Genomic DNA, 24,483 nt, shown 5'->3' on the forward strand with positions numbered 1-24,483 from the left:
CAGATGACAACCACTGACCTGAACCAAGGAAATGCCCAAGTGCCTTGGGTCTTGCCAGGTCCAAAGACAAGGCCCTGTCTGGGTTTGTGAGTGCCATTTCTCTGTTGCAGCTCTGTCCACCACCCTAACCACTCCCCACATTCTTCTCAAGGCACTTGCCCTTGTTTTCCGGGCTCCACTGAATTGTATAGCAGGTCCAGCAGGTCTTTTCTAAGTGGACCTACCTCATGAGCCCCATCCACTGCCCAGGGCCTTCACAGAAGCAAATGACACAGGCTGTTCTAGGGAAGGGCCTGGGATGCCTTGGTGCTGTCCCTGCGTCCCCAGGTGTCAAAGGCAGTCTTCCCTCCTGAGGACACTGCCTTCCGTCCTTCCAGCTGTCTTCTGTCCTTCCAGCTGTCTTCTGTGTTGATCCAACACCCTTTGGGAGCTTCTTTTATTTCCTTTTCCTGCTTCGCTGCTCTATTGCACCTAAATGTTCCTGTACTCAAGAGTGGTTGTGCTAACCTGAATTAACATTGCTAAACACTCAGCCGGAGACAAATGCCAAAGGGGTGCCAGTGAAACTGAAGAGAGAAGACTCTGGTTTCCTTCCTGTGTGCTAACTTGTCTAGATGATGAGTGAATTGCCCACCCATCTCAGAGGGTGATGGCAGCACCTGAAGGGCAGGGGACGGACCGGGGAAAGGATCCCAGGGCCCTCAGAGGATGGAAATGACACAGACCAGGAGATGAGGAGCTGAGCTGCACAAACAGGAATACTTACCCCTTCAAGAAAGACCACGGGCCAACTATTTGCCCAGTCATCTGACTGATGGAAGCATTGCCTTGAGAAATTCTTTAAGAAGATCAAATCTAGTGATCTCCATGGGATAGTTTGCGCACATCTATTTCTTTTTACCTTAATGGATTAGTGATTTAAAACTAGAGCCTTCTGGATCCAGAATACAGAATGTAGGCCTCCATAAGGAGTTAATAAACAAAGGGCTGGCTGGCTGAGCTTTCTCCCTGGCTGGGTCTGTAGAGCCTGCCTGGCCCACTAGAGGGCAGTACCAGATCAGCCATTGATGGGTGCACTGTGCTGATGATCTAAACTCTGATGTTAGAGTTTAGAGCAATTGATGTCTACTGATAAGGAAAAAAGAAGGCAGAAGGATATGGAGAGGGGAAAGTAGAAGCCAGAAGCAGGTGTAGTCCTTGTTTAAATTAGATAATTTCAGCACCCCAAATGAGCACCCGTCCCACCAAGGGAAGCCCTCATTTGACTACACACTCATTAAGAAGGACAGAAGTTTAGAACTTGATGCAGAAAGGTAGGTACTGGTAAGGAGAGCTAGCTGGGGCTCCACAGGGGGAACTAAAGATTTTAGGAGGTAGGAAGAGACACACCAAAAACTAAGCGGAGGATACGGACGAGCAGGAGGAAGGCAGTGTTGCCTTCAAGTGCCTACACTTTAGCAAGCAGCTCATTTGTCCTGGTGAGAAGCTCCCTGGAGGTGTGGCCACGCTTGCCCGAGAGTACCTTGGAGAGCACAGCCTGGGCTTTTGTACTCACTACTTAGCAGAGTCTGACAGCTGGTATTCCCTCCTCCTGTCATAACACTCCTGGATTCCCGGGTCCTGCCAGAGCTGCTTGATGGCCTCCACCTGGTCCCTGGAGAGTGCGGAGACCTTGTCTACTTCCACTTCTCTGATTAGCTGGGCATTCTCCTACTCAAAGGAAAGAGAACCTTTCATTACTCAAAGGAAAGGAAACCAACCCCTTGGAAACCTGGAGACAAGACTTGCCCTGGACCATGAGTTAGGCAAGATGTATGTCCTTGGGAGCTGGGGTGTGGTGGGTGTCCTCAGAAGAACTGCTCACAGCCAAGCCACTTGGCTGCAGCCTCATGGAGATGCTGTGGCTGCTTAACTCAGTGGAGAGAGCCACAGAGAGCACAAGACCTGTGGCTTCAGTCCCAGCAGCACCTGGGGGCCAGTTTCATCAGCATTCAATACCCGGCTGTGAATAGAGAAACACTGGAACAACTGATCATCATCCATCATCGTCATACTAACTTTACTTCCTCATTAGCCTGCTACTCATTTGAATATGTGCACAGCCAAGGGAGCAATTTAAAAATCCCATTATTGTTAGTGGCACAGTAAGGGTTGGGTGGTAATAAGCAGGTCCACCTCAGTGCAGGAAATAAGGGAGTGGGCTGTCTTCAGAGAACTGAAAAATACCGCCCCCAACAATTAATCACAAGTCTTTCTTTTTTCTCTTTCCTATATTTTTTTAAAAAATGGTAATAGACTTTATTTTTACAGCAGTTTTAGGTTTATAGTAAAACTAAGAAGGACATACAGAGAATTCTCACACAGCCTACCTTTTATTATCATGCATCACTAATAAAACTCTTTCCCACTGAGTGGACCACACCTACTGCAGCCCCCCACCCCATGCCACTGACTGCTCTAATATGTTTATTATTACCATCATTGCTACATAATTATTGCTCTATTATTGCAGTAATTGTTAAGATCGTTATGGCTGTAATTATTACTATTACAGCAGTTATCATTTATTACCCACCTGCTATGTGCCAAGGGCTCTACATATATTATCTCATCTAATCAACAGAAGGCAAGCAAGAAGCCAGAAATCTTTCCAAACCTTAGCAAATAAAATGACAAGGTTGGCCTGCATCCATAACACATCCCTGTGTTGGCCCCAGAGACTCAGCATCCCACCCTTGGCTGCAAGTTGCAGCAGACAAGAGAATCCTGCTGAGAGAGACAGGAGCCCAGCCTCCTTGTCCCTCTTCCATCTTGCTATATATCTCACGGCAATTACATCACACAGAGTTGGCTATTCGCTGGCAGCTGTGAGTTAGCACAGTATCCATTTGGCAGTTGCGATATCCTTGAGTGTAGACTGCACCCCTTGAAAAGTCACTTTTGCATTGTTCATTAGGAAGCCTGATAGGAAGTTGGAGGAAAGGAAGAGCTTAAAGATTGGCTTGGGGGAAAATCAAGGGTTGAATCAACATGACCTTGCCCCGCATGCATCGAGAGTGAAAGTCTTCCTTTAGACTGTGGGCTCCTCGGTCAGGTAGGGTACCCCATATGTCGCATTTCAAATAAGGTCTAGGCAGGGTGGCGTAGTGGAAAGTGCTTGAGCAGGGATTCAGGACCCTGAATTCTAAGTAGTACACTTGGGACTTTTAAGGAGCCAAACAGGTTACCTGTCTCAGCATCGTCATTTGTAAGAGGAACTAGTGATTTTCTTGGGAACTTTATTTATCATCACCCCAGTATAAGCAGAACTAGCCTTATTATTGCAATGGGTGCCTGATAAATATTTCTTGTTTACAAAAACAGGACACATCAACAACCTTTAAACCAGGACTTCTAATCCTGCCCACTGGCACATTTTGTATCATGGGCCCTATTTTTAGCCAGACACAACAATGAATGGAGAACGAGGACCATGTCTGCACAGAGCAGAAGGGCTGTCTCCCACTTCCCTCGATCCTCTCACTACTCTCCCACCCCGCAACTACCATCAGATGGTCTCCCCTGGAGAAACCCAGGCGATGGTGCTGCCCAATCTACCCCACTTGGCCATGCCAGGTGTGGTCAGGGTGCTGACCCTGGGCCCAGCTTTGTTCTCTTAAAGCACCTCTTTTCCTTTCTGTCTTCAATGACAAGTCAGGAGATGACACAAGGGCAGAGCCAAAGTCTTATCATCCTTATATCCCCAAACCTAGTGCAGTGCCTGGCAAATAACAGGTGCCTTCTCCAGATGCAGGTGCCCAATAAACATTTGCACTATACATAAAAATGTCTAACATACAGAAAACCACAGAAAATAACAGTGAAAGCACACCAGAAGAGGATGATGGAAGCCTGCACACCAGGAGAAGGATGATGGAAGCCTGCACACCAGGAGAGGATGATGGAAGCCTGCACTGGTAGGAACACCAGTGAGCCAGGAGACAGAAGTGTCCTACTGGAGAAAATGGTGTGGTGACTCTTGGCCAGTGTGACCGCATCTTTGCTTTTTGGGCGCATGACTCTGTGCTGACCTCCTACATGTAACTATTAAACTCAGCTTAACCACTCAGAGGTGGCCCTGTGAGAACCAACGGGGATGTTACAAATATTTCTACCTCTCCTCCTCACAAAGGCAATGTAAGATTCAACTTCATGGTGAAGGAAATATAAGCAGAAGCAACATCCATCTCTTTTAGGAAGAAACCTTAAAGAGCCAGTGAGTAATGTGCCACACTGGCTCTCATCTGCTGTGATGACTGTCAGGAGACAAGATGGGGCCTCCATCAGTCAGGCTTCCTGAGTGACTGAAATGAGCTAACACACCCCAGTGCAGATGGAGCATGAGTGAGAAATCGACTCTTACGGTGTTCAGGAAGCTGAACTTTGGGGCAAGTTTGTTTCTGCAGTATAACCCACTCTATCCTGACTGATAATGTTGCAACGTAAACCCAGTGTTTGGCTCTTCCAGTAGAAAGAAAAAGTGAATCCCAGTGAGATAGCAGAGAGGGACACAGGCTTCTGTACAGGCTCCTGGGGAAAGACATAGACCCAGGATTTTCAGGTAACCAGGGGAGTTCAGCCAGGTGAGAAAGACACATTGTCTGTTCAGTCAAATGACGAGATTTTGGGGGACTCTGGCTTGAGAGAAGAAGAGAACATAGTCTCCTTAAAACCCAGCAGCTGGACTTTGGTTTGGAAGGAGGGACTAGACTCAAGGCACCACAAGGATTCCAAGGTCAGAAGTCTCCTGTCTGTCTTTGGCTCCTCCCCCCAGTCAAGATCTTTTTGTTTGTTTTAACTTATCTTGAAATAATTTAAGACTTAGGAAAAGGTGAGGAACACGGTACAGAGTCCCTCTCTGCCTTTCCAGATTGCCCAAATGTTCGTGGTCTCCTACCTTGTTTATCATTCATCCCCACGCCCTCCACATGTGTGCATATACACACACACATGTACAGGTAACTCACACGTAAACTTCTTTCCAGAAGTATTTGAAAGGAAGCTACAGTCACAGTGCCTCTTTATCTCTAAAGACTTCAGTGTGATTTCCTAAAAAAAAGACATATATAATCATAATATAATGATTAAAACCAGGAAATTAATGTTGACACAATATTGGAATCTAATCTTCAGATCATATCCAAAGTTTGACAGTTGTCCTATAAAAGTCTTTTATCTGCCCAACAACCTAGGATCAGATATTACATTTACTTGTCTCTAGTCTCTATCTATCTGGAAAGGCTCTGCAGTCAGAGGAATCATTTTTGTCCTTCTGATCAAGAACGGCCTAACAGAATGGCCATCATTAATAAGTCTACAAATAATAAATGCTGGAGAGGGTGAGGAGAAAAGGGACTCTTCCTTCACTGCTGGTGGGAATGTAAATTGGTTCAATCACTGTGGAAAACAGTATGGAGATTCCGCAAAAACTAAAAAGGGAATTACCCTATGATTCAGCCATCCCACTCCTGGGCATATGTGCAGACAAAACTATAATTCAAAAAGATACATGCACCTCTGTGTTCATAGCAGTACTATTTACAATAGCCAAGACATGGAAACAACCTAAATGCTCATCAATAGATGAATGGATTAAGAAGATGTGGTACATAAACACAATGGAAAACTACTCAGCCATAATAAGAATGAAATAATGCCATCTGCAGCAATATAGATACAATTAGAGATTATCATACTAAGTGAAGTAAGCCATAAAAACAATTATCGTATGATATCACTTATTGTGGAACATAAAATATGACACAAATGAACTTATTTATGAAAAAGATTCACAGACATAGCAAACAAATTTATGGTTACCAAAGAGGGATAAATTAGGATTCAGGATTATCAAATACAAATTGCTAAATAAAAAATAGATAAACCACAGGGTCCTACCATATAGCACAGGGAACCATATCCAATCTCCTATGATAGACCATAGTGGAAAAGAATATGAAAAAAGAATGTATGAGTTTCCGATGTGGCTCAGTGGGTTAAGAACCCAATATAGTCTCCATGAGGATGCACTCCAATCCCTGGCCTCGCTCAGTGGGTTAAGGATCCGGCATTGCCACAAGTTGTGGCATAGATTACAGATGCAGTTCAAACCTGGCATTGCTCTGGCTGTGGTGTAGGCCGGCAGCCGCAGCTCTGATTCGACCCCTAGCCTGGGGACTTCCATATGCCGCAGGAACAGCTGTAAAAAGAAAAGAAAAAAAAAAGTGTGTGTGTATAGCACTTCTGTACAGCAGAAATTGACCCAACATTATAAATCAACTATAATTTAAAAATGAAAAATAAGAAATGAATATTCAATTTAATTAAAAGACTGTTTGGCTTTAAAAGACAAAAAAAAAAAAAAAAAAAGGCCTGACAGAGAAGTGTCTTTAGTCACATCAAGAGAATAGTTGGTGGAGAGAGTGGTATAGCCAAGCCCCCAGAGAATGTTCTGGGGATAAGGGTAGAAAAGAATGACCTGTATTTTAAATAAATTCTATTGAAATATAAGATGAATGACTTTTTGCACATTAACAGTGTTAAAAAAGTAGGGGTTCATGTATATTTCCGTCTGACTTGGCTAAATTGTCTCATACATAGAGTGTGAGCATTTTTATGGTCATGTTCAAACCACCTCCATGGTGCACACGGTCTAAGAGCAGGGGCCTTTCTGTAAAGGGGGAAGTTTTGTGTCATGTAGTTGGGCTTTTTCATCTCCTGGAAAGAGGGAAGAAATATTCTGAGAAGGTCAGATTTAGGAAAACATTGTGATGTGGGCAGGGGACAGGCTGAGCCTGAGGTAGCTGATATCTGAGTGGGGAAATCTAGGAAGCAGATGAATAGAAATGTATCTGTAGTTCATGAGAGAGTCCTAGGCTAGAAAAGCATATCAAATTGAAATTGTCTAACTCGTTCACTTCTTTGAAAAATCACAAAGGAGGAAATGTTATCGGAGCACATTCAGGAGATAAAGGAACATGACTAGTTGCTCAAATGCTGAGCTCATATCTGGCTTTTCCTCTTTTCCTTTCTCAAACAATACCACCATTTTCACTGCACTGGAGGAAGAACATGGAAGACAGATGTCCTACAGTGTGTGTTTCGCTCAGAAATTCCCAGGGTGACAGTGACGGGAACTGTGTACAAAGTGGCCCCTTGCTGGCTTCACACATGGATCCCTGACTGCCCGGGGGGAGAGTCCCACTCGGGCCCAAAAAGCCCCTCTGGCTGGAATCCAGGGCCCAGCAAGCATATCCCCGTTTTCTACCAGGTTCTCGCAGGGGCTCCCCTGTACCATTAACCACCCAGCACAGCTCTCACTGACTAGAGGAGACTGTCAGGAAGCCAGAGTTCCTTTTCTTTCATCAGATACTTCAGCATTTTCATTAAGATCTATATTTATGAACATATTCTAGATAATATTCTAGATTCTCTTATTATCTAGAATATGTTTTAAGTGTTTATCTACTGTCATATGTGGTACCTATAACTCCATAAGCTTTGTAAAAACAAATAAGATTTAAATAAAACATACAATGAAAAAGGAAAGTTCCCTGTAACTTAGTATTTCTGACTTTCATAAATCACCCCTCCTTGTTTTACTTATTTTTTATTTTTTGCCTTTTAGGTCCATACTCACGACATATGGAAGTTCCTAGGCTAGGGGTCAAATCAGAGCTTCAGCTGCCAGCCTACATCACAGCCACAGCAACGCAGGATCTGAGCTGTGTCTGCAACTTACACCAGAGCTCAGCACAATGCCAGATCTCCAACCCACTGAGTGAGGCCAGGGATTTAACCCACATCCTCATGGATACTAATCAGATTCTTTTCCAGTGTGCCAAAACAGGAACTCCCACCTCTCCTTGTTTTAACATCTACATTAACATCTGAGACTACATTACATATCCTACTGGACAAAAACTAGGGAGTAAAATTTCTGTGTACCATAACAATCAGCTTTGAAAGCATCTCAAAAAAAAAAAAAAAACCATTATAAAGAAATGCCAGTCAACTAAACTAGAGAAAGATATTTTTTCTATAAGAAACAAAAGAGGAACTTCTTGAGGTAAAGGAAGACTAGGAAATTTGGATCAACTCTTCCCTTAAGGACAGCTAGAAATGGTGGACAAAATATTTTCAAAAATATGCTCAAAAAATCAGGAAATTAATGAACTAGTAAGTAGGTGCTGGGCCAGCGTATAGGAGAGAATGGCATCCAAGGACTTGAACTGGCATTTGGAAAACCTTTCTCCCTGGGGCTCTGCTTGTTCTAGAAGGAGCAGGTGTGAGGTCGATCATCTTCTTCTTCAACATTACAGGACTAGGGTGACAGGGATTGAAGGGTTAGCAAGAGCAAAGAGCCCTAAGAAGCCCTCTGGCTCCAGGTTGGGATCCACCCGTACCTGCAGAGAGTTCCAACTCAGCTTGAAATCAGCACAGTCTCAGAAACTGGGTATCCTCAGACATTAGGCAGAAGAAAAGGAAATTTCTCTTTGAAATTTGGAAGATAACATCTTCACCCTCCAATTATTTTTGTGTGTGTGTCCAGCACACACACAAAAATAACCAAACATAACAAAATAATGCAACTCCAAGAAGACATGACAAGTAAAACAATGCTAAAGATATATACCATGCAAGCACCAACCTGAAGGAAGGAGGGATCCATTATCATAAAAACAGACTTTAAAGTTTATTTGTCAAGTATATCTCAATAAAGCTGGGGGGGAGAGTAGGCTTTAAGGTCAAAAGTATAACTGGAGATAGGGATATTTCAGCACTATTCTTTTTTTTTTTTTTTTTTTTGAAGTTCCCAATCAGCTACAGCTACAGCTGCCGGCCTAGAGAGGGATATTTCAAATGACAGAAAGGTTCAGAAAGACCAAACAGTTCTAAAGTTCTATGCAGATAAGAACATAGACTTAAAATATATAAGAACAAAATCTCTTGGATCTCAATAGTGAAACAGACAAATCTTCATCTTACCCAAAAATGAAACATCTCTCATAAAAAATTCAATAAACAAAAAATTCAGTAAAGATATATACAATTCAAACACCACAATTAGCAAATCTGACTGTGGGGACACACGTAGAGCCTTAGATATTCAAAACAACTGTAGAAGCACATCTAGAATATTCACCAAAAATGACCATTTATTTGAGATTTCACATTTTAAAAAATGGTTTTCCAGCTTCTTTTGATCAATTCCAACTTCTTTAGCAACCCTTCACTCCAGCAGGAACTCACTTTCCATTGGCCGCTGTTGCCACCAGCCCACCCCACTCTCGTTGTGCAGGCATGTGAATAGTTAACCACTGGTCTAAAGCTACCTAGATTTCCCTGTGTAGAAAGGCAATCTCCCACCACACTCAGAATGAGAAGAAAGCTTTTCTAACCCAATTCAAGATTCAAAAGAAATCTTTATTTCTATTCCAATCTTCGTCCTCCTCTTTTCCTTATCTTTTCTCCAACAAAAATAACAGAATTCACTGGCCACAAAGTGTTGGCATGAAAGACCAAGTTACTTTATCTTTTCCTGTCGGTCAAACTTTCAGTGAGTTTAACTTAAAAGGCTCCAAAGAGTCCTGCCATAAATTACTTTGGCACAACATCCGCAGCTACAATGAGTTTTAACAGTGCAGCTGAGAGAGCGAGTCTTGGGCCTTACACTGTGTCAACTTGGGAATCTGTAAGGATATTTCCCAGCATTCCCTTCCCTGTGTGATTCTGAGTTAGAATTGGCTATGACAGTGATTTCAAAGAGATTTGGGAGTCAGAGGAGAAACAGCAGAGGCTGTGCTCTGAGGGTCTCTCTCTCTCTTTCTCTCTCTCTCTCTCTCTCTCACACACACACGCACGCACGCGCACGCACGCACTGGTCTTCTGGTCAGCCTCACCAGAGTGTGGCAGCAGCTGGGCCCTCAGCACCCCAGCTCCTACTTGGACCTTCTCCTTCAGCTCCTCCTCATCCTGGGGCGGAATATGTGCAGGCCCACAGCAAAGGGGCCAGCTTCTGCTGCAAGTCACATGCACTATTTACACAGAGATGTGAGAGGCAGATGCAGGTTCCACTCTGTCTCATCCATTTGCCTTCATGGGTTCTGGTTTGGCTTTGGAGATTCCAGTTTATATTTGCTCTATTTAAGATCCAGCTCCCAGATTGCCAGCCCTGCTGACCAACCACCATATACAAAGAGGCAACAGCCTTCCAACGCCTTCTTCACTACTCCAACAGCTACAAAGCATGCAATCCCTATGACAAATCAGTTATTCCACATTTCTCTGAGTGACTCTGAATTCATCATCAAACCATAAGAGGGCTTGAACCTCTATTTTTTACTCTATCAAAGTAGGAACCTTCCACTTTGGTCCATTCCACTCTATTTAGGGGCAAAATTCCCTAACCTCAAGTCTTGGTGGTGGTGAGAGCTTAGTCCTTGGATAGGGTGACCTATATATCCCCGACTCAGCTGAATACTGGCAGACAGACTTAGTTACCATTCAGTGCACAGGAACACATGCCTGCTCCACGCTAGATCCAGGGCTGCCTCTGGGAGTGTGAAGAGGACTGTGGCCTGCCCTTCAGGATTCCAGAATTACATCTGTGCCTTTTGGCGGGAACTACATCAGACCCACACACAAATGCAAGAGATCAAAGAAAAGGAGACATTTCAACTGGGGATGAGTGAGTGGCTAGGCTAAGAGTTCCTATCAGAGGTGGCCTGATGTTTTTATAAGGAGAAGGGCTGTGTCCGCCCTTCCTGCATTCATGAATGTGGATTCCTGACTGCGCTTGTTAAAGGCAGCACTGTGAAAGTGCAGGGACCAGGACAGTCCTTCATTTCATCTCACACAACATCCCTTTTCTGAAAGGCTTTTAAAAGCTCCTGAACCCCCTCAGGGCCCAGGGTAGCTGAATATATTCAAGGTATAATTTACCAAGAGCACTTGGTAAGCACCACCACCACCCCTGCATCCCCTCAAAAGAAATGCATATATTTGGCCAATAGAAGCTGCCTCACAGGAAAATCATTTGGAGCTAGTTTAACTGCATGTGACCAGAAGTCACATAACATGGTCATGTTATGTAGCAAGATGGGATTTTCTGTCCCTTTCACCATCTTCGTCCTCCCCTTCTCTCCTGTAGTTGCGAGTTCTTTTAGATTTTTTAGCACATCAAAACTGGGTTATGGAGTTCCCGTCGTGGCGCAGCGGAAACAAATCCAACTAGGAACCATGAGATTGCAGATTCAATCCCTGGCCTCAATCAGTGGGCTAAGAATCCGGCATTGCTGTGAGCTGTGGGGTAGGCCAGCAGCTATAGCTCCATTTAGACCCCTAGCCTGGGAACCTCCATATGCCGCAGGTGTGGCCCTAAAAAAAATAGACAAAAAAAAAGAAAGAAAAGAAAAAAAACAACTGGGTTAGGAGAGACAGTTCAAATTAGCAGGAGGAACTCCTGTCTATTTTGTGCCTGTGCCTCTGCAGAATCTGCTAGGTCTATACCAGAACACACCCAGGTCCCCCCAACAAAAAGCCAGGAATGACTGTGGCCACAGCCCTTATGTGGGACAGCCAGGATTTACAGAGAAAGGAAGAAGGACAGAAAGAGAAGAGGCCAGAGAAGCAGAGCTAGGGGTGGGTGAGCTCTGCACTGGATCATTTGCACCCCATAGGCAGGTGAGGGAAGAGGATATAGAACTGTACGCAGGACATTTTATGGGCCAGGTCTGAACCTGGTGGACGTCACTCATGGACACACAGTTCATAGGCTATGTCTCATCACAAGGCGCCACCTGATTGCAAAGGAGGCTGGGAAACGTGGCCCTTCTATGTTCAGGTGGGAGGTGACACAGGATCTGGTCAACAAACAGCATTGTCTTTGCCGCTCACAGATCCCAGGTCACTTCTCTTTGCCACAGTGATCACCAAGGTTTGCATGGTGCCAGGTGTGCTTTTGAATTGACCCAGGTAAAACAACAGGTGGGCCAGGGCCAGCTCCCTGACTGTTCTTGTCAATTAAGTTCTATTGGGACAGTCATGCTCTGTCACACTGTCAGGCTGATGTCACATCTACAAAGGCAAAATCAAGTTGTTGAAACAGAGCCCGTATGGTCCACAAAGCCAAATACTTACTCACTGATTCTACAGAAAATGTTTGCTAGCCCCCGTGTGGACAGATAATGTCTAATCTTCATTCCCTCCTTCATCAATTCAGTGGCCACGTAACTATGAAGCACCCACTCTTTGCCAGGCCCAAGGGTAGGTATGAGTTTACAACTATGAGAAAATTTAGTCTCTACACTCATTTCCTGTCTTTATGGAAACGATGGTAACAAGCTTACAGGACATGGAAGAAGAATCCTCAAAAAAACATTTAATTAGTGTAAAAAGCAAGGGGATTCCACTTAAATAAATTTCCCCAGCTCTTCAGAATTTTCCATTGGCAATGCCTGGAAGTAATTTGGTTTGCGAACTTGCCCTGAGACTTGAAGCATAGAGTAAAATTTAACCAAAGCGCCACCCAGTGGGAAAAGCTGGAATTGTTTCTGATTCAGACTCCTTTTCACAAAATTAGAGAATGCTTCCAATTTCTGTTTTGTCTTTCATGACTTCCTTAAGCAGTCCATTTTATTATGTCCTTATTTACCCCAAGGTATAACATTAGATTCTTTGTTTTTATAAAGTCTACACCATGTCAACCAGCCTGGGACCTAAACCAGTCATTTCTAGAGACCCTGAAATCCAAGACAAGTGGGCTGGCCCTAGAGGAGGTGGATGGTCCCTATATTCTCCCCAGGGGCACTAGTGACAATCAAGAGAAGTCATCAGAGTAGGGGGAGGCCTCTTTAAGAAAACTGGAAAAAAATTCTCCTTCCTACTTCTATAAAACAAGTTTCCTATTCAATCAAAGGCAAAGGGAAGGAAATGCTAGATTCATGAGTTGGTTCAGTAACACCAGCCAGGCAGGTACATCCAAGGCTGAGCTGAAGCATAAATATCAGAAAATGAAATTCTTCCCCTGACATGGACTAGGCACTAGATGTGGACAGCTCTCTCTTTAAAGGCCATCTCTGGCCAGAGTTCTTGTCATGGTACAGCAGAAATGAATCTGGCTAGTAACCATGATGATGTGGGTTCAATCCCTGGCCTTGCTCAGTGGATTAAGGATCCAGCATTGCCATGAGCTGTGCTGTAGATCAAAGACATGGTTCGGATCCCACATGCTGTGGCTGTGGTATAGGCTAGTGGCTGCAGCTCTCATTTGACCCCTAGCCTGGGAACTTCCATATGCCTCGGGTGTGGCCCTAAACAGCAAAATAAAATAAAATAAAACAAAGGCCATGTTATTCCCAGACATCATTTTAGAAATTCCATCTGTATGTCCCACAGTGATCCAGAACCACCACCACCCCCCACACAAACACTGGAAAGAGCAGAGAACATGGAAAATCAGTGGGATTAAGTGGTCCAGGATGGGCTGGGAGCTGGAGCTGGGCAGAGGGACATTGGTACTCCATGCCCGTGCCCCTCCACATCACCAGGGCATCTGTCCAGGGACAGCAGGATGCTGGGACTTGGGAATTCTGGTTCCCAGCTGGTCAGACTTCCCTGTCTCCACCCACGATTCTTCATGCTCACTGGTCTTGAGTCTTGATTTACAAGATGGGCTACACCATGGCAAGGGGTGGGGCCTCTTCTGGTCTCTCAACGTTCCTGTCATGGGCTTGCAGTCAGCCCAGCAAAACATAATGCACTCAGAGCCCAGCAAACTCCTTGTAGACAGAAGCAATTGTGGCTTGGCCCTCACCCTTTTCCCCACGCCTTCCTAAGCTTAGCCTGGAACACACCCACCTCAAAACCAGGAAGACGTACATGGGTCCTCATTAATCACAGATCTGTATTTGTGAATTCACCTGCTCACTAAAATGTGTCTAACTACCGAATCAAGAACTCCTGGCACTTCCACAGCCATTCAGAGATGTGCACACAGCAGAATTCTGACTCACTTGATGCCCGCGATTCCAGCTGAGGTGGAACTCAGACCCTGCCTTTGGGTTCAGCTCTTGCATAGTCATCAAGTGCCCTTTGCACAGTCTACTTAGTGTCATGTACTCGCAACATGTGGATGTTCCCAGGCCAGGGATCAAACCTGCACCACAGCAGGGATCTGAGTTACAGCAGTGACACCACCAGATCCTTAACCCACTGCACCACCAGCGAATTCCTGTATTTTTATGCTTTTTGTGAGTGATCTCATTGTTTAAAGTGAGCCGCCAGCACAGGGCCAAAGTGCCCTCTCATGTTCCTAAGGACAAGGGGGCTGGGAGGAGAAAATATGTGTTAGAGAAGCTTCTTTCAGGCATGAAGGGACTCAGGATATAATTCCAGCTCATCCACCAATTAGGAGCTTAATAGGATCAATTTATCCAACCCTGGGGCCTATTTCCTCATTGGTAAAAATGACATGAAGTGGGTAGAGGAAGACCTTTCAATATTAACATTCCATGGTGCTAAGGGATGTATTCTTGGAGTCCCCTGGTGGCACAGCAGGTTAAGGATCCAGTGTTATCACTGCAGTGGCTTGGATCACTGCTTTGGTGTGGGTTTATTCCCTGGCCTGGGAACTTCCACAAGCCGTGGGTATGGCCAAAAAAAAAAAAAAAAAAAGAATGTATTCTTCCATTATTAGACTTTATAAGCTTTGAGTCTTGTGGATGTCCTTCTTTCAAAGTATGAAGGAAAACACACCCACTATAATCACTCTTTCCTGAGAGGCCAAAAGCAGTTGTTATAATTTCTAAGGATGAGTAATTTAAACGTAGTTGAGGACATAAAGGATTGGCACCATTAAGGAACTAGGAACACAAAATCACAGAACCACAAAGGATGAGGGGCTGTTTATGCTCCTCGGATCAGGGTCAAGGCTCTTCTGAGTTGGCCCTAAAAGTCATCAGCACAACCCAGATGTCAGTCCACCCCTCTCCTGTGTCTTCCCTATTCTTAAAATAACCAGAATGCAGCATCACAGGTAGGTGCCTCACACCACTTTCCCTCTCTCACCACACACTCATCAGTAATCCTGGGAGCTCTGGATATCAGCTTATTCCATCTCATATGGACCGTGCCAGCATTAGGCCACTCGGCCACCCTTCCACACATGAAAATCCTCACGTTTAGTCAATATTGATAGAATATATTAAATCAAGGACATGAGTTTCTTTGCAGTGATTGGGTGAGTAAGGAAACCTGTTGGGATCCAAGCAAAGTGCCTCTATCCATAAGCATCTCACAGTTAAATAGACATTTAACCACGTTCCACATACTACCTGCTAAAAACTCCTAAGAAATCAGCTGAGCACACCCAGGTGGTGGATACCAGGTATCTGTGTAAAGAACTGGACTTTGGAGTTCCCGTCATGGCTCAGTGGTTAATGAATCCGACTAGGAACCATAAGGTTGTGGGTACAATCCCTGGCCTTGTTCAGTGGGTTAAGGATCCAGCATTGCCATGAGCTGTGGTGTAGGTTGCAGACGTGACTCGGATCCCGCATTGCTGTGGCTATGGCGTAGGCTGACGGCTACAGCTCCAATTACACCCCTAGCCTGGGAACCTCCATATGCCTTGGGAGCAGCTCTAGAAAAGGCAAAAAGACAAAAAAAAAGAACTGGATATGGTCTCCTAAGGTCAGTAGAACAGATAGTGAGCTTCCTAATACTGAGTGTTATGCGGGTCCTTCGGGAGACAGGTATAGTCAACAGAGCCTGACTCAAGAGAGTCACAGTCCAGTAAGAGACAAAAACTAGTGCACAACTGATCACAATATGGTTTGGTCCAGAAGCCCTTAGAAATATCCCTGTCCTGTCAGGAGGTGAGGGATCAACAGCTAATCAAGTAAGAGTCTCAGATGAGGCCTCAGTATTTGCCGAAGTCACCTGCTCGAAAGGCATGGGAAGCACATGGATGTGCCTTTATTGTATTTGTTTTTAGGGCTGCACCCGTGGCATATGGAAGTTCCCAGGCTGGGGGTCGAATTGAAGCTGTAGCCTCTAGCCTGTGCCATAGCCACAGCAATATAGAATCCAAGCCACATCTGTACCTACACCACAGCTCACAACAATGCCAGATCTTTAATCCACTGAGCGAGGCTAGGGATCGAACCCACATCCTTGTGCATACCAGTCGGGCTCATTACCACTGAGCCACAAAGGGAACTGGAAGCTCCTTTAAGCAGCAACAAAGAATATCTGCATTCCAGACTCTGGTGGAGAATCTATCAGTAATATCTCTGCTGTCTGATTCTTACCAAATGTTGACACAAGTGATATATATATACATTTTTTTCTGGACTGCACATAATGCAGCTATGCCTTTGTCTGCATTTCCCAGAGGGCTATATTATCTAGAACATGACTCTACAAAATATTATAAATACACTGAAAAAAAAAGTTCCTTGTTCAAGTAAGTTTAGGACAAGGTCTGAAACAGTGACTTTTTTTTAAGCTACAGGACTTCTCAGAAGTTGAGTGTGTGTGTGTGTGGTGTGTCAGATGCACCCCCAAGGAGGCAGGCATCTCGGTGTCTTTTTCTCACTGATCTAGTCCAAGTGCTTAGAGAAGTGGCTGACACATCAGTATTGTGGAAATGAATAAATGAATGTTGCATGAAAATCCTCATGTTTAGTCAATATTGATAGAATATATTAAATCAAGGAGCCATGTGTATTAACAGGATACAATTCATGAAATTGTGTAACAGGGCACACCCAATTCTTAAACATTCAATCACTGGAATGTTTCACTAGAACATCAAACATTAGAATGCACATATGCATGATAGAAGAAAATCCCCAAAACTACAGCAGGACCCCCATCAACAAATGTAGCATTTAGCGACAACTTACTGGACATCAGCAGTGAAAAGACTGCAGCAACAAACAGAGCCACAACAAATAGAACAACATGGAGTAGAGGAGTTCCTGTCTCTGCTCAGTGGTTAACGAGGTTGTGGGTTTGATCCCTGGCCTTGCTCAAGAGGGTTAAGGATCCAGTGTTGCTATGAGTTGTGGTGTAGGTTGCAGATGCAGCTCGGATCTGGCATTGCTGGGGTTGTGGCATAGGTTGGCACCTACAGCTCCGATTAGACCCCTAGCCTGGGAACCTCCATATGCCACGGAAAGGCAAAGGAAAACAAAACAAAACAAAACCCCAAAACTTAAAAAAGAAAAAGAACAACATGGAGTAGAGATGCCCAGACAGAACACAGAACCTTTAATAGGCTCATTTTATGACAAGTTTTCGAAGAGAGGGTTTGCCACACACGATTTGCCAAACTCATGTAGCTGACGTGGCAGCAGGGGCCCCATTTTCTCCTAAGATCTCACTGGCTGAGACCCCAGCCAATCTCATGGCTTGTGAAAGTCAAACTCTTCCACAGTTTCTGCTAATTCCCAGCGGTTACTTCTTCAAGGTCCAATGTCCACTCTCAGTTGCACAGGCAGTTTTGCTTTGAAGGAGTGGTAGGTTTTGCTTAGGAATCATGTATGTAAACCTCATTCTCATTTCACTTCAGCTACTGGGAAACTCGGAAACAAATATAAGTAACTCAGTAGAAGTTGATGAATACTCATGTCCTATAACACCTGTGTTCTATTTTCCTTCCAGATTCACTCTTTTATATTAATTCAAACTTTTATCGGCACTGAGTTTTTTTTAAGGTATATATTCATATAAATAGCTTCCAATGTGTTGTGAAAGGAAATAGGGCATAAATACAAGCAAACTAACAAAATAACAACAGCTAGTATAAACCGAACCATCATTATGTGGCCACCTTGCATAAGCACTATCTCTCTTGATCATTACAACAAACCTATGAAATTAGATACTTTGAATATCCCAATTTCATATGTTAGGAAACCAATGCTTTGCGTGGAGAAGAGATAGTAATGGCAGAACAGCCATTCGAGCCCAGGGTTCCAGACCCCAAAGTCTATACAGGGAATCACCATCTTCAACTGATTTACAACATTTACATTTTAAAGGGAGGAAAGAGGGGGATAGTGGTTACCTGTGAAACCCTCTAGACTAGACAGAAATTACCGGAAACACTGGGAAAGCCTGGAGAATTATTTCCTGCACCCCTTGCCTTCCAACTGCTCTTCTCCAATCTAAACTGAAGGTTTTTTTCAAACAGGGAATTCAAAAACCAAGTCCTTCATAAAAGAAAGGAGGAAAAGGGGCTCTAGAGATCAAAGAAGGGCTTGGAAATAAGTAAGATTCTTCTATAGTGAATTGCAAGCAAGCACAAGACAGCATTTTACACCAAGCCTCCAGCATGACTGTTTCCATTAGAAGACTTTCAGGTATTTACATGCAGCTGAGGAACAAAATGTGTTCTTTTTAACAAAGAATATGGAAAAATGGAGTTAGAAACGTACATTCTGAAGGCCACCAATGGTGCCTGTCTACTTACCCCTTATTCTAAAGGATATCATCTATACAATAAAAATAAAATAAAATGAAATCAGGTAGACTGTTAGTGGTGGTGTATATACATATCAATATCAATGTGAGTTTATAGAAAAAGTAAGCTTCACTAATTAGTCTACAGGCTTAACAAGGCTCATAAATAGAGTAGGGAGAGTCTGCCCATGTGGTTCATTCCATTATGACTCACCATCTAGTGACAGCTTCTCTGATTGCATCTGCTGACATAGAAAACTCGCCGTGGTGCTTTATACACCGCATCCTGAAGTTACAGCAAATCACATGGTGTGAATTAATGATAGCTGACAATCTAGATGTCCATTGACAGATGACTGGATTAGGAAGATGCTGGTATATATACACAATGGAATACTACTCAGCCATAAAAAAGAACAAAATAATGCCATTTGCAGCAACATGGATGGAACTAGAGACTCTCATACTGAGTGAACTCAGAAAGAAAAAGACAAATACCATACGATATCACTTATATCTGGAATCTAATATATGGCACAAATGAACCTACAGAAAAGAAAATCATGGACTTGGAGAATAGACTTGTGGTTGCCAAGGGGGAGGTGGAGGGAATGGGATGGATTGGGAGCTTGGGGTTAATAGATGCAGACTATTGCCTTTGGAATAGATTAGAAATGAGATCCTTGCTGTATAGCACTGGGAAGTATATCTGGTCACTTATGATGGAGCATGATAATGTTAGAAAAAAGAATGTATACATGTATGTGTAACTGGGTCACCATGCTCTACAGTAGAAAAAAATTATGTATTGGGGAAATAAAAAAATTAATAATAACTGGCTAAAGACACAGAAATTCTCACTCTTTAGTAGGAAGGATTAGTGAACAAGAGTGAGAGAAAGAGCTTGAGAATTAGAGTTTAGTGGAAGGCACATCCTTGCTTCTTTATTTATTTTTTTGCCATGGTATGCAGTGGATTCATGTGGGATCTCAGTGCCCAGACCAGGGACTGAATCTGGGCTACAGCAGTGCAAGTGCCAGACCACCAGGGAACTCCCTCTTGCTACTTTCAAGGCTAGTAGAATATTAACCACTTGGAGGTCAGTGCTTATAAATTCAAATTTTATTGGCATGTCCTTTGAAGTGTATAAAAAGTAACAAGAGAGGTTAAGTTGTTTCTAGTAGTTATAAGCAAACAAGTGGTAAAAGGACTGAGTCCAACGGTCCAAGCTGTCCATCTTATTCCCTTGATGCTCTAACTGGCAGCTCCATGTGGCTGAGAAACAAGGCCCTTGTGTGTAAAAAAGTGCTTGAGAGGACAACCAGTTCCCAGTGAATCCAGGGAACTGCATGAGGTTGTCCCACTCTTTGCAGTGAATTGAACATGCTGTTTCAGGCGCTCACATTTCCAACTGATGTGCCTTTCACTTCAAATGCACATCTCTCTTGGTTATAGACACTCCGCCCCACCTAGCCACCCTGTAAACTCTCAAAATCACACTCCGGTGATGCTTTGCATCTAGTTCTGCAATAGTGTTCCCTCCCACGGAAATTATACTTCTAAAAAAAAATTGCCACACATTTCCCAGAGAGTCATCCAAAAACATTCCTTGCTCTGGGGTGTTTTTGTTTTTTCTTTCTTTCTTTCTTTCTTTTTGGTAATTCACTTTTTCCGTTCTTTTCAATAGCTTGAAAAACTCTTAAACACACCACAACAAATATTTGGGTCACAGCTTACTTTAATGATGTGCTTTCGAAATGGTGGTTTTAATCCTGGATGCATATTTGGTTGTTGTTTTCCTTTTGCAGTGAGAACCCACAGGCATTTCGGACTGGGAGTGGCATTAGGAGAGTAGGGCATCGCAGGTTTCCCATCTTTGGGAAATCTTCCGCTCTGTGGAGCCTCTTCTAGCGCCCCCTGACCTTCGCAGCGTAGGTCCTGGGCTCTCTCCAAATAGGACGATGGAGCAGGTGGCTGCCTCTAGGGGGCAGCAGCTGACCCATGTTGTCCTCTCTGAACCACTCCCCACTCTCCGTATATAAAAACCAGAACTAAGTGGACAGCTTCGAGGAGGGAAGAGACGTCTCCCCAGAACTCTGTGTGGCCTAAGAAGTATTTGGGGGGTGGGGCTGGGAAGGACTGACCACCTGTGTGTGAGCCTGTGGTGTTTCTGACCCCAATACAACTGGGTACGGTTTGCCTAAGTTCTGGATTTAAGTAGCTCAGATATCAAAGTTTCCTCAGAATATGATTATCAAATAAAAATAGGGGACAGCGTTTGCGTTTCAGATGCACAGCTGATACGCTTTAAGTCTAAGTATGCCCATGTATTTGAGAAGAACTTGGGCTAAAGTATCTTTTCAATTTACCCTAGTATTTTACCATAGTAAAGACACCAAAGAAATCTGACTGCTTCTGTATCAGGGACTGTCGATCCATTTCAGGGCCTTTTCCCGGGCTTTCAAAGCAAACTTGGCATTAGCCAGGCTTCTTCCTCAAGGAGAGCAATCAGAAATCAGTGCCCATTTGCTTCTGAATCATGTCTCTGCCATGCTCACCCGGGTTCTAGATAGTCCATTTATCTGCACAAACAAGCCACAGAGGGTCAACGTTTTCTCCCCTTCACCGAGGACGCCAGGCCACCTTCTCATGGGACTTTTGCTGTCTCCAACATTAAGTGCCACACATGCACCACTGTCCTCCACCCTTCACACAGGATAGGGAGGGACAGGCCACACAGTGTGAATGTGTCTACTGTCCCCAAATGAAAGAAGGTGATAATGATGAATTTCCTGCTGTCTGTTTCACCACAGTTTTAGAAAAGACAAAGTAAGGAACAGAGGGGTTGTCTTACTATGACATGGCCCAGAGCTCAGCACAAGCCTCCCGTGCCTGGGAACCCTCCCGCCTGCAGATTTCAGCCAGTGACATTTGGTCTCACCTTCTCTTTGCCTCCACAAGCTCTTTCCTGCATCTGTGCACAAATCCACAACTTCACTCCTTCCACGGGGCCCTATGAGCTCTCCCCCTCCCTCCCCCCACCACAATGTGTCCCATGTGCTCTCCCAGCCCCTCATTGGTGGCCCCACCCACCGTCTCAGGCCTGAGGAAACCTCACCACTCTCAGCAGCCCCATCCCCAAGGTTCCACCCACAAACTCCTGAGCCTCCCCACCCCAACCCCAATCCAACTTGCAGGGGAGGCTAGGCCATGATTTCTCTTGCTCTTTACAAAATCTCAGCAATGCCTGATCCCTCAACAATTTTCATTTATTTATTTATTTTTTTTTTTCTTTTCCAAATGTCAAATCAGCTTCTCGGTCGCCAAGCATAATAATGTGTCCTTATTCAACCCCAAGCTCCCCTGACCTACAGGTACAAAGCTTTCTCACAACCACGGGGCCTACAAAGTGCCTTTTTATCCTGCTGGCATCTCACAGCTGCCTTCTGCCAGGCATTTCGATGCTCTGCCCCGACCCCCTACCTCGGGGTGACTCAGGGTGAGAAGACTTGCCCACCAAGCCATGCGTGGTCCTAGGAGGCCACCAATGAGTCACGTGGGACACCCCATGGAGCATATCCCCCCCCCACCCCCATCTGTGCTAGGAGTGCTCCTTGCCCGGTTCCTAAAGTTCAGTTCCTTCTCTGCTTTGGTTTCTCTCCTATGGTTCCCCACCCTACAAAAGCTGTCAGAAAGTTCTCCCCAAGTCGAGTGAGGTGAATGGTGTCCCCATCAAATTTATGTCACCTCAGAATGTGACCGGATTTGGAAACAGTGCCTGTGCAGGTATAATTAAGAATCAAGGAGGAGTTCCCGTCGTGGCGCAGTGGTTAACGAATCCGACTAGGAACCATGAGGTTGCGGGTTCGGTCCCTGCCCTTGCTCAGTGGGTTAATGATCCGGCATTGCCGTGAGCTGTGGTGTAGGTTGCAGATGCGGCTCGGATCCCGTGTTGCTGTGGCTCTGGCGTAGGCCAGTGGCTACAGCTCTGATTCGACCCCTAGCCTGGGAACCTCCATATGCCATGGGAGCGGCCCAAGAAATAGCAACAACAACAACAACAAAATAACAACAACAAAAGACAAAAAAAAAAAAAAAGAATCAAGGAGTTCCCATCGTGGCTCAGTGGGTTACAAACCCAACTAATATTCATGAGGATGTGGGTTCTACCCCTGGCTTCACTCAGCGGGTTAAGGATCTGGCACTGCTGTGAGCTGTGGTTTAGGTCGCAGATGTGGCTTGGATCCTGCATCACTGTGGCTGTGGTGTAGGCCAGTAGCTATAACTCCAATTTGACCCCTAGCCTGAGAACGTCCATATGCCACAGGTGCGGCCCTAAAAAAAAAAAGAATAGAGATGAGATCATACTGGATTCCTGTGGGCTCTAAATTCAATGAGAGGTCCTTGTTAGAGACAGAAGAGGACACACCCAGACACAGGGAAGAAGGCAACGTGAAGATGGGGGCAGGGACCGGCCTGACATTTCTACAAGCCCAGAGACGGCAGGCCGGACTGCCAGGATTCAGGAGGAAGGCACAGAATAGATTCCCCCACAGAGCTGCAAGAAGGGTCAGACCCTGCCAAGACCTCTATTGTGACTGCCAGCTCTCTTTCCCTGGGCCTGGGCTCAGCCAGGCCGACCAGGCGCTGTGCCTCATAATAGATGGGCAGTTTCTTTTCTCTGCAAGCTCACCCGCAGCCAGGGCTAGTGAGTGGAACACCGGGAACAGAGGGTTCTCCTGCAGCGGAAGGCCCTGTGGCTCTTGCTATCTGCTCCCTCCTGAATAGTCAGATGAAATCTGTCTAGAGGTCCCTAACTTTGGTCAGGAAAGGCGGAGCTCACTATGTCTGCAGAACCCCCACCCCACCCCTGGCATCATCCACAGATCCCCCAAATACCAAATTCCTCCACTAGATCTGCTATCTTGGGCCTCCCACTGGGCTCCTGTCGCGGGGGAGAAAGCTACCTGAGCTCCCTCCTGAGGGGACTCCATCGTGACTTCAGCCCCATCTCCACGCCATAGCCCTCCCGTGGCAACAACTCAAGGGTACTAAACAGCTTGGAGTTGGAAGCACTGGATAAGGAAGTAGAATTTTGGTTTGGAAGTAAAACAAAACTCTTTTTTTTTTTTTTTGTCTTTTTAGGGCCTCACCCATGGCATAGGGAGGTTCCTAGGCTAGGGGTCAAATCGGAGCTACTGCTGCTAGCCACAGCCACAGGTACAGCAACGAGGGGTCCAAGCTGCGTCTGCGACCTATACCACAGCTCATGGCAAAGCTAGATCCTTAACTCACTGAGCAAGGCCAGGGATTGAACCTGCATCCTCACGAATGCTAGTCAGATTCGTTTCCACTGAGCCACTACGGAAACTCCGGAAAACCAAGCTGTTTATCCGCTGCTGCTAATACAAAGCATGCCATTTCAGGATACAGTATTGTACTGGCTCTCCTCCCTCAGATCTTAAGTAGCAGTAGAACATGGGAATCATAGAACTCTCACACCAATACAGAGACTCATTTGTTCTCTGGATAAGAAAAGACACTATGGCTCCCCATTGTAATCAGACACAGCAACATTGCATCCACAATAGCTGCCACGATTTGGGCAAAGCCAGTCATTCTTCACTCAAGATCCCCAAAAACCCAGGGCTGCTAATGAAAGTGGCTGGGATCAGTCAATGTCATTTAAAAAAGAAAAAAATGTTGCTCTATATGCAGGCTGGTCATTTCCAAGACCGATGCTGACCTTTGCTTTAGCAAATCTCTCTGTGCAGCACAGGGCAGGACCATGGCCAAGGGATTAAATCTGAGAAAATGGACCTTTATCCTCAACCTTTAGTTTTTAACTCCAGTCAAATATTTCTTTGAGAAAGTGTGATTAGATTTTAGATAACTATTTTTTTCTTTAGCAATTAACATATACAGTTTCTTAACCAGTATCAGAAGCAACTAGGGAGTTCCCACTGTGGCTTA

At 44.8% G+C, this 24,483-nt stretch overlaps 1 protein-coding gene across 2 annotated transcripts in view; it reads right to left on the reverse strand.

Moving 5' to 3' along the window:
- GNA14 (G protein subunit alpha 14) overlaps window positions 1–24,483 on the reverse strand; it is a 203,068-nt gene that overhangs the window by 7,553 nt on the left and 171,032 nt on the right. For both annotated transcript variants that reach the window (XM_047767805.1, XM_047767806.1), the window contains exon 3: window positions 1,556–1,710. In XM_047767805.1, coding sequence (XP_047623761.1) covers window positions 1,556–1,710 — 155 coding nt within the window. The remainder of the gene's footprint in view (window positions 1–1,555; window positions 1,711–24,483) is intronic.

Source organism: Phacochoerus africanus, chromosome 2 (assembly GCF_016906955.1).
Source record: "Phacochoerus africanus isolate WHEZ1 chromosome 2, ROS_Pafr_v1, whole genome shotgun sequence".
NCBI classification, from domain to species: domain Eukaryota; kingdom Metazoa; phylum Chordata; class Mammalia; order Artiodactyla; family Suidae; genus Phacochoerus; species Phacochoerus africanus.